Raw genomic sequence first — 11,015 nt, 5'->3', positions numbered from 1 at the left:
TTTCATTGTAGGCGATTATACGGAAAAGATATTCCTTTCCTGCACTGAGTCCTGTGACCGTGCCCTCACATGTCTTTGTGTTTGTAGCAACTCCCCATTTATCTGAGCCCTTAGGCTGCATCTCAATTAGGTAGCCAGCAATTCTGCTTCCTCCATCATGTTCAGGCTTTTCCCATGTGAAAGAGGCGCTGGTCTTGGTGACATCAGTGAGGAAGACTTTTCCGACACACATTGGTACCTCTGTGACCTTTGACGCACTTTTTGTTTCAACAGCTTGACCAACTCCAAAGTCATTTTCAGCCATGACCCTAAAGTAGTACATGGCACCTTCGATTAAGTTCTCTACTTTTAAGGTGGTCTTGCTACATTTTGTGGACACATTGGCATATGCTTTCTTCGTTGATTCTCGTTTGTCGATGACATAGTTTTTGATTTTGGAACCTCCATCAACGAGTGGGGCATCCCAGACCAGAGTGACAGAATCTTTTCTGATGTCTTTAACCACCAGATTCTGAGGAGCTGCTGGTGTGTCCAAAACCTTAAGAACTACAAACTCAGAAACAGAGCCAGAGCTGTTGGTTAAGGTCAGGTTGTATTTTCCTGAATCGCTACGATCACATGAGTCTATGGACAGCTGTGTGAAGGTGAGAGCCTTTTCAACCACTGCCTTCTCAGTCAGAGCTCCTTCATCCTTAGCCCACTTTATCTCTGGCAATGGCCTACCTTTAAACGGAACGTTGATTTTGACAGATGCTCCGGCTTTCACTATGATGCCCCTTCTCAGCTCAGAGTCCAGGTGGATCTCAGGTGGCTCCACTCTTTCTTCTGGTTTGGCTGTTCCAGACAGAACTGCCGGCTCACCAACCCCCACCTTGTTCAGAGCACAGACCTGGATCTTGTACTCCTGACCTTCAGTAAGTTTGGTAATTTCATATTTGGTAAGGCGGAGACCAGTAGGGGGCGTGACCATGGTCCAATTTTCCTCCTCAGCCTTGCAGACCTCAACAATGTATCCCTGAATAGTGCTGCCACCATCAGATAGAGGCTTGCCCCACGACAGTGTGATGGAATTCTTTGTGGAATCAGTTACATTTACATATGTTGGAGCACTGGGTTTGTATTTAGGATCACAAGCCTTGTAGCTTGAACTTGGAAGACTGGGCTCTCCTACTCCAACTGCATTTTCAGCAGATACTCTGAGCTCATACTCATGCCCTGAGGACAGTCCCATGACTCTGAAGGAGAGGTCAGTGACCTTCTGTCTGTTGCACCTGGTCCATCTCACTCCACTTCTGTCTTTCCTTTCGATAATGTAGTTTATGATCTCTGTGCCTCCATTAAACTCGGGAGCAGACCAACTGATGGTCATACCTTCATGTGTAATGTTGTAGACGTCCTCAATATGGGGTGCACCTGGAACCACAAATGGAGTCCTCATCACTACCGCTCCGGATATCAGTGGATCACTGACACCATGACTGTTTACCGCCATCACTCTGAATATGTACTCGTCACCCTCCAGCAGTTTGGTGATTTTGTAGCATGTTGTGGTGCAGCTGCTAGAAACAATGGTCCAGGCAAGACGGCTGCTCTCTCGTCTCTCAATAAGGTAATGTGTGATGGGACTGCCTCCATCATGCAAAGGTGTTCGCCAGGAAATTGTGCATCTGTCTTCAGCTATACCAGTTACGTGAAGTGGTCCTTCACATGGGCTTGGCTTGTCCAGAACAACAACTTTAAATGGCACAGTTTCACTGCCAGCCTTGTTTTTCAGCTGGAGCAAGTAAAGTCCACCATCAGTTCTAATGCAGTCCTTAATGACCACCATTGCATGGTTCTCCTTATTTTTAATATCTAATCTAAGTGTGTTCTCAATTGGCTTGTCTTCCTTGAACCACTGAATTGTGGGCAGTGGCTTTCCATGGACATCGGCATCAAGTTTGAAAGTCTCTCCAGCATTTATGACAATGGTCTTCGTAAACATAGGGTCAATGGAGAATTTGGGTGCCTCCAATTTGTCACTTACAGTGATAGGTCCACTGTTGTAGGAAGGCTTGCTGATGGTGCCGACAGCATTTTTAGCAATTACTCTGAAGTCATACTGAGCATTCTCAGTCAGGCCACTGACAGTGAAATGGGTCTCAATCACATTGGTGAAGTTGGCCCTGACCCAACGACCCTCTGGTAGATCTCTCTTCTCTACAATGTAGCCTGTTATACTACTACCTCCATCATACTCGGGTTTGGTCCACTGGATTACAATGGTATCTTTAGTCACATCGATGACCTCAGGAGTTCCGGGAGGATCACATGGGTCACGAGCAATGCAGCCTTCTGAGACCTTACTGCATCTTCCAATGCCAACTATATTTTCAGCATAAACCCTGTACTCATACTCGATTCCCTCCTCCAATGGGTAACTCTTGAAAGTGGTTTCATGAATCAGTGTCTTGTTGATCTTTACCCAGAGAATACTGTTCCTCTCTTTTCTTTCCAGATGGTATCCTAGAACAGAGCTACCTCCATCTGTGACTGGCTCATGCCACTCAACAATCTGGTGGTCCCTGGAAAGAGACGCAATAAAAGGGGTTCCTGGGGGTCCAGGCTCTTTGTAAGGATACTGAGCAGTTACACAGGAGGAGTCCAGACCATGGCTTTTGCCATAGCGGTTCTGAGCAATGATTCTGAACTGGTACTCAGCTCCAGTCTTCAGTCGGGGCACTTTGATGCTGGTTCGGGCACAGTTGTTGCTCACATTTTCCCAAGTTGTTGTTGTTGTGTCTCTCTTCTGTATAATGTAGTTGGAAACCTGGCAACCACCTATGTGTTTTGGTGGATTCCAGGAAATAGTGACACTTTGGGTTGTGACTTCATCAAATCGCACAGGCCCAGAGGGAGGACCAGGTTTGTCAAGCACAATGATTTCAACAGTTGCGTCCTTCTTCCCGGCAGCGTTGGCAACATTGATGCTGTACATTCCACCATCATCACTTGCTGCCTCCTTAATGCTGAGCTTGGTATGTGTTGCTGTGTTTACGATGTTGACTCTGGTTGTAAACTTCAGAGGAGCGCCATCTTTAGACCATGTGACTGTTGGTTTAGGACGCCCATAAATAGGTATTTCCACATTTAGGTCTTTGCCCACATGGACACTGTAGTTGCTGAAAGCTGGTCGAACATCAGGCTCAAACACAAGGTCCTTGGTCATGACTGGCCCAGCAAGGACCCTGGGATCGCTCTTGCCTTTATCGTTTATTGCTGTAACCCTAAACAGGTACTCCTGTCCTGGGTTTAGATTGGCAACTGTAGCCTCCATGGTTTTAAATGTGTTTACACCAGACCACTTCTCCTGCCCCTTAAGCTGCACCTCAAGCAGGTACTGCATGACTCTACTTCCACCATCATACTCTGGTCTCTCCCACGCCAAGGAGATACTTGTTTTGGATTGGTCAGTAACAATTAGGCTCTTTGGAGCTTGTGGGACCTCAGATGCCTTAAGTGCATCATCTGTGACTGCAGGAAGGCCAAGGCCATGAGCATTTTCAGCCATTATGCGGAAGAAGTAGCAGCAACCTTCCTGCAGTGGTTCAACCTTCCAAGAAAGTTTATGACAATTTGTCACAACAGCTGCAAATGTTTTACGTGTGCTTTCTCTCTTTTCAACAACGTAGTTTTTGATCTTGGAACCTCCATCCAGCAATGGTGGTTCCCATGCCAGTGTCACTGATTGGTTGGTGATTTCTTTCACCATCAAGTTCGTCGGAGGACTAGGTGTGTCTAGAACACGGACGACAATTAACGCTGTCTTCGTTCCACTGGAGTTTTCTGCAGTGACTGTATATTTTCCACTGTCATTTCTACTCATTTTGTCAATGACTAAAGATGTGTAACTGCTGGTCACCTCCACCTGAGCACTCTCCTTAACTGCAGCTTCATCCTTGTCCCATCTGATGGTAGGTGTGGGTCTTCCTTTAATGGGAATAAACAGCCGAAGGGATGCTCCTGCTTTAATGGTTACAATTTTTCTAAGTTCTGGGTCGATGTCCAGGTCTGGCTCTTCTACTTTGTCTTGGGCAACCACAGCTTCAGAAATATCGGCATGTTCACCCACTCCAACTTTGTTTATGGCACATACTCTAAACTTGTAGGTCTGGTTTTCTTTAAGGTTTGCGACTTCAAATTTGGTTTTCTTAATGCCTGTTGGTGGGGTGCACATTGTCCACTGCTCAACAGGTTCCTCTGATGCTGGTGCCTCCACTTGAAGCATGGTACAGTATTCAACAACATATCCTTGGATCTCACAGCCTCCATCACAGGCAGGTTTGCCCCAGGAAAGGAAGACTGAGGACTTGGTTGTATCAGTGACTCTTGGATTGTGTGGTGGTCCAGGTCTAAATATGGGATCAAGAGCTTTGTAGAAAACAGTAGGCGAACTAGGTTCACTGACACCCACAGAATTCTCTGCAGAAACTCTGAACTCATAAATATGACTTTCTAGGAGTCCAGTGACTCTGAAGGTCAAGTCAGTGACAGTTGCTCTATTGCATCTAGTCCATCTTACGCCTTCTTTGTCGTGTTTCTCAATAATGTATCCTTTGACTGCAATGCCACCATCTTCACTAGGAGCCTCCCAGGTTAGGACCATTGAATCCTTTTTAATTTGTGACACCTCTACATTCTTGGGGGAACCAGGTGGTAAATATGGATCTTTGATCATGACTGGAACAGACACAAGTGGTGCACCCACTCCAAACTGGTTGACAGCTTTGACCCTAAAGATGTACTCATTACCTTCCAAAAGCTTGGTGACCTTTAGATATATATTCTCTACTTTTGGATCCACAACTGTCCAGACTAACCGGCTTGTCTCTCTCCTCTCCACAAGGTAGTGCGAGATCTTGCTCCCACCATCTTGTACTGGCGGTTTCCATGAAAGGCAGCATCTGTCTTTTGCAATACCCGTGGCAATGAGAGGTCCTTGTGGTTCTCCAGGTTTATCCAGCACAACTATATTAATCGTGACAGACTTTTCACCACCTACACTTCTTAACAACAGGATGTATTGGCCTCCATCAGATAGTTTGGCCTCCTTGACTGAAATGTGGGCCCTGGTAGGTGTGTTCTTGATCTCTCGGTTAAGGGAGTTGCCAAGTTCCTGCTCATCCTTAACCCAGTGGATAGAGGGCAATGGTTTGCCATGGACGTCTGCATCAATCTTAAAACTGTCTCCAGCATTAACCACTATGGTCTGCGTGTACTGGGGGTCGATGCTAACCCTTGGTGGTTCTATCTCATCTTTGGCATTGATTGGACCTGTGCTATAAGAAGGAATGCTAAAAACACCTGCAGCATTCCTGGCAATTACACGGAACTCATACTGATTGCCTTCCACAAGACCAGTTGCCATATATTCAGTCTCAATAATATTGGTAAAGTTAGTCTTTTGCCAACGACCTTCAGGAAGTTCCTTCTTCTCCACAATGTAACCTGTAATCTTCGCACCACCATCATACTCAGGCTTGGTCCAAACTATTGTTACAGAGTCCTTGGTTATCTTTGTTGCCTCTGGTGTGCCGGGAGGATCACAAGGATCTCTAGCCACAAAACCTTCAGACACTTTGCTTGCTTTGCCAACTCCAACAATGTTTTCAGCATAAACCCTGTACTCATACTCCATTCCTAGTTCCAAGCCAGTAGTCTTGAATGTTTGGTCAGTAATAAGTGACTTGTTGAGTTTAATCCAAAGGATGCTGTTTCTCTCTTTCCGTTCAAGATGGTAGCCCAAGATGGGACTGCCACCATCATTTACAGGTTCATTCCAAGCTATTACCATGCTTTCCTTAGTCCAGGTAGCAATTGATGGAGTACCTGGGGGTCCTGGAAGCTTATATGGGTACTGTACCACAATACAATCAGACTGCAGAGTTGGGCCTTTTCCATATCTGTTTTCTGCTGAAATTCTGAACTGATACTCAGAGCCCAACTTCAGTCTTCCAACTTTAAGCTTTGTCCTTGCTAGGCTTGGAGAGACAACATTCCAGGTAGTCGTAGACGTGTCTCTCCTCTCCACAATGTAGTTTTTGATGCTACAGCCGCCGTCATACTCTGGTGGGTTCCAGGAGATAGTTACACTATCAGAAGTCACCTCCTCAATATTGACTGGGCCTCCTGGTTGGCCTGGTTTATCCAGAACAACAATGCTAATGTCAGCAGCTGTCTCTCCAGCTGTGTTGCTTAGAGTGATGCGATAGCATCCAACATCGTCTTTGGCAGCTTCTTTGATGTGAAGTTTCAGCAATGTGTCTGTGTTATCAAAATTCACTCTGGTAGTTCTCTTTAGTGGCTGCCCATCCTTAACCCAGGTGACAGCCGCTTTGGGACGGGCAACAAATGGAATTTCCACTGTCAGGTCTTCTCCTGCCAACACAGTAAATGTATTAAACAGCAATTTGGCAACCGGTGCAATCACAAGATCCTTGACAATCACCGGCACACCAATCTGGCGTGGATCACTTGTTCCCTTCTCATTCCTCGCCGATACACGAAACATGTATTCTTCTCCTGAGACCAGTCCACCAATAGTAGCTTCAGTGTCCTTTGCAATCACTGCCTGTGTCCACTTCTCAACGCCTTTAGGCTGAACCTCAACAACATAACAGCCGACCCTGCTGCCACCATCATGCTCTGGCTTCTCCCATGACAGAGTGACACTGTTCTTGGTAACGTCCTTCAATGTTATCTTTCCAGGGGGCTGTGGTTTTTCTGAGACTTTTACTGATTCACTGGTCTCAATGGGTAAACCAATACCATACTCGTTTTCAGCCAAAACCCTGAAGTAATAATTACAGCCTTCTAGGAGCGGGGTAACCATGAAGGTGGTTTGATGGCACAGAGCATTGACTGTAGTGTATGCTTTCCTTGTGGACTCACGTTTTTCAACAATGTAGTTCTTAACCTTAACCCCTCCCTCATTAGCTGGGGGCTCCCATGTCAGAGTCACAGCTTCTTTGGTGACAGTAGTGATCTTTAGATTCTGTGGAGCACTTGGTGTATCCAGCACCCTGACCTGGACCGAGACCGTCTTGGAACCAGAACTATTTTCAATTGTGAGATTGTACTTTCCACTGTCAAATCTGTTGACATTTTCAATTACAAGTGATGTATATGATGTTGTGCTGTCAATAGTTGCTCTATCCACACGTTCCCCATCATCTTTGGTCCATTTGGCCTGAGGAGTTGGCCTTCCTCTAATAGGCACAAATAGTCTGAGTGAGCAGCAAGCTCTAATGCTAATGACTTTCCGGAGCTCTGCATCCAAATCTATTTCAGGTGCGAGGAGCCTGTCCTCTGCCTTAACAGTGTCAGGCACAGACACAGCCTCGCCGATTCCTTCACTGTTTACAGCAGAGATCTTGATCTTGTAGTCCTGACCTTCCTTTAAGTTAACAATAGTGAACGAGGTGGCAAGAAGACATTCTTTTGGTGTGACAATAGCCCACTCTTCATCCTCCATCTTCTCAGTTGGGACACAGGTCTCAACAATGTAGCCGGTAATGTCACAACCACCATCATAAACTGGTTTGTTCCAGGCGACTGTGATAGAGGACCTGCTTGTGTCTAAAATTCTGGGGTTGGATGGTGGTCCTGGCTTGTACAACCCATCAGTTGCCTTGTAAAAGGGACTAGAAACACTTGGTACACTTAGCCCTGCAGCGTTTTCAGCAAAAACCCTAAATTCATAGTCATGCCCAGCAACAAGAACGGTTGCCTTAAACTGAAGGTCTTTGACCTTCCTCTTGTTGCATTTGACCCAGCGGAGGCCAGCTCTGTCCTTCCTTTCAATGTGGTAGCTAGTAATAGGACTTCCACCATCACTCCTGGGCACCTGCCACATGAGAACCATTGAGTCCTTAGTAATAGCTGTCACCTCAGGGGACTCTGGAGGATCTGGAACCACATACGGATTATCGGCAATAGTGGGTGTTGACTCAAGAGCTTCACCAGTTCCGTATTTGTTGACAGCCATGACTCTGAAAATGTATTCATTTCCTTTAAGAAGCTTGGGGACCTTGTGTTGTGTGACCTTCAGATCTGAAACCACATTAGTCCAAACTAATCTGCTTGACTCTCGCTTTTCAACAATGTATCCTTCAACTTTGGCACCACCGTCATCTGCAGGTGGAGCCCAGGTCAGCACACAGTTGTCAGCTGTGACATTGGACACCTTTAAAGGTCCAACAGGTGGTCCAGGTCTATCCAATACTTTGACTTTGAAGATATGCTTTGCAAATCCACCAACATTAGTGGCCGTCAACACAAATTCTCCCCCATCAGACCTGATGGAGTCCTTGTTAGTCAGTGTTGTTGTCAGTTCAGTGAATTTCACCTCCAGTTTCATTGTGTTTTCAACATCCTTTCCATTTTTAGTCCAAACCATTGAAGGTGTGGGTTGACCAGCAATGTCAGCATCCAGTTTAAAGGACTCTCCAGCTTTCAGCAAAACAACATCCTTAAAGACAGCGTCAACCATTATACGTGGTTCAATTATGTTATCTGTACAAACAATACTGTTGGAGGGCTCTGATGGATTGCTAATTGCACCCGCTGAGTTTCGGGCAATGACACGGAACTCATAGGAGGCATCCTGAGTCAGTCCACTAATGGTAAATGTTGTCTCAATTATATTGGTAAAGTTGGCCTTGGTCCAGCGACCATTAGGCAGTTCCCTCTTCTCCACTGTGTATCCTGTGATCTTAAACCCTCCATCATATTCAGGCTTTGTCCACTGAATGGTGATGGCAGTTTTGTTCACAAATATAGGAATAGGTTGACCTGGTGGGTCAACAGGATCTAGCGCAAGTATTGGTTCAGAGGATTTACTGGGTTTACCAATACCAGCTAAGTTTTCTGCCAAAACACGGAATTCATAAGCAACTCCATCTTCGAGACCAGTAGTTTTAAAGAGGTTGCCTTTCACCAGACCCTTGCTGATCCTGCACCACATTATGCTGCTCCTTTCCTTCCTTTCAACATGATAACCTATGACCTCGCTTCCACCGTCCGATACAGGCTCATTCCATCCAACTGTTATGGAGTCTTTGGTCAATGCTACCACACCAGGAGTACCAGGTGGACCAGGAACTTTAAATGGATAAGCAGCTACTACTGATTCTGAAGTAATGTGAGGTCCAACTCCATATCTGTTTTTAGCCTTGACTCTGAACTGGTACTCTGACCCAGTTGTTAACCGAACAGCTTTGAATATTGTGCGGATGACATTGGTCGATAACTCTGTCCATGTCTGTGAAGTGGTATCTCGGATTTCAACCACGTAGTTATTGATGGGCACACCCCCATCATTGGTAGGAGGATCCCATGTAATAACACAATGTGTACGGGATACTTCCACAATCTTTAGTGGACCTTTTGGTGGTCCAGGAACATCATGTACTTTCACTATGATGTTGTCAGTTACAGAACCAACAATGTTCTTTCCTGTCATAGCATACACACCACTGTCATCTCTGTTACATTCGTTAATACTAAGGATAGTAGTAGCAGCAGTACTTTCTGCATTTGTTCTCTGTGTGAGCTTGAGCATGGCACCATCCTTTTGCCAGGTGACAGTGGGTCTGGGACGTCCCATTACTGGAATTTCCACCTTGATATCTTCTCCTGCTTTGGCAATGATGGTCTTCTGACAGATGCCGCGCAAATCAAATTCAGGCAGAGAGTTTGAGTCTCTCAAGACTATGGCCTTGCTCTCACGTGGAGCACTTCTGCCAGATAAGTTCACCGCCATCACATGGAAAATGTACTCCTCATTTTCATTTAGATTCTTCACTGTGAAATCCATGGCCTTCACTGTGGTCACATGGGCCCACTGATCTGTTCCCTTCTTCTGGGCTTCCAGAACATAACCTGTGATTCTGCTGCCACCATCATGCTTGGGTTTGGTCCAGGCCAAACTCACTGTGTTCTTGGTAATTTCTGTAGGAATAATGCTCTCAGGAGGTGTAGGTGCCTGGGATGCACGGATTGGATCTGGGGTCTCTACTGCTTCACCAATTCCATAATCATTTTCAGCAGAAACTCTGAAGTAGTACTCACAGCCTTCACCTAGATCTCCAATCCTGACTGAAGTGGTATTACACTTTGTTATTACAGTAGCAAAAGCCTTACGAGTTGACTCTCGCTTCTCAATGACATAATTTGTGATCCTGGCTCCCCCATCAATGAGTGGCATTTCCCACTGAAGAGTGATGCTGTCTTTGTCTATCTTGACTGGTTTCAGGTTCAGTGGAGGCCCGGGTGAATCCAAAACTCTAACATGGATATCTGCACTCTTTTTTCCAGATGCATTTTCAAGAGTCAGGACATATTTACCCGCATCAATGCGTGAACTTTCAGGAATGATCAGCATAGTAAATGACTCTGTACTGTCAATGACTGCCCTGGGGACTGGACCATCATCCTTAGCCCAGGTAACTGCAGGCGTTGGACGTCCTTTGATGGGCACAAATACACGAATTGAGCAGCCAGCCCGGACCACCAAGGTTTTTCTCAACTCAAGATCTAGTTCCAAGTCTGGGGCAGCTCCACGCTCCAGAATTTCAACAAGTTCCTGAGTTTGGGCAGGGGCACCTACACCTTTGGCGTTCATGGCACTGATTCTGAAATGGTATTTTGCACCACTTTCCAGGTCAGTAACAACAAACTCTGTTATCCTTTGTGGAGATGAAGGCGTATCCTTGATCCATTCTTCATTTCCATCCTTCCTATGTTCAATCACATACCCAGTCACTTCAAGGCCTCCATTATCTAAAGGTTTTCCCCAGATCAGAGTGGCAGTGGTTCTGGTTGTGTCTGTGACTCTTGGGTTGACTGGAGGTCCAGGAGGAACTATGACAAAAAAGAAAGTTCAAGTGTGAGAGAATTAGTAAAAATATGATATATAGATCCAACCATATATTCTTTTAATGAAAAGTCACATAACTCTCATCAACCAAATTGGT

General features: G+C 45.7%; 1 protein-coding gene across 1 annotated transcript in view; it reads right to left on the bottom strand.

Moving 5' to 3' along the window:
- ttn.1 (titin, tandem duplicate 1) overlaps positions 1-11,015 on the bottom strand; it is a 131,824-nt gene that overhangs the window by 31,612 nt on the left and 89,197 nt on the right. Inside the window, exon 193 of the mRNA XM_025063733.1 lies at positions 1-10,902. This exon is cut by the window's left edge and continues 3,313 nt beyond it. Within this exon, the coding sequence (XP_024919501.1) occupies positions 1-10,902 (10,902 nt within the window). The remainder of the gene's footprint in view (positions 10,903-11,015) is intronic.

Source organism: Cynoglossus semilaevis, chromosome 16 (genome assembly GCF_000523025.1).
Source record: "Cynoglossus semilaevis isolate Cse_v1.0 chromosome 16, Cse_v1.0, whole genome shotgun sequence".
Lineage (NCBI taxonomy): Eukaryota > Metazoa > Chordata > Actinopteri > Pleuronectiformes > Cynoglossidae > Cynoglossus > Cynoglossus semilaevis.
This window is presented reverse-complemented; position numbering and strand designations above follow the sequence as displayed.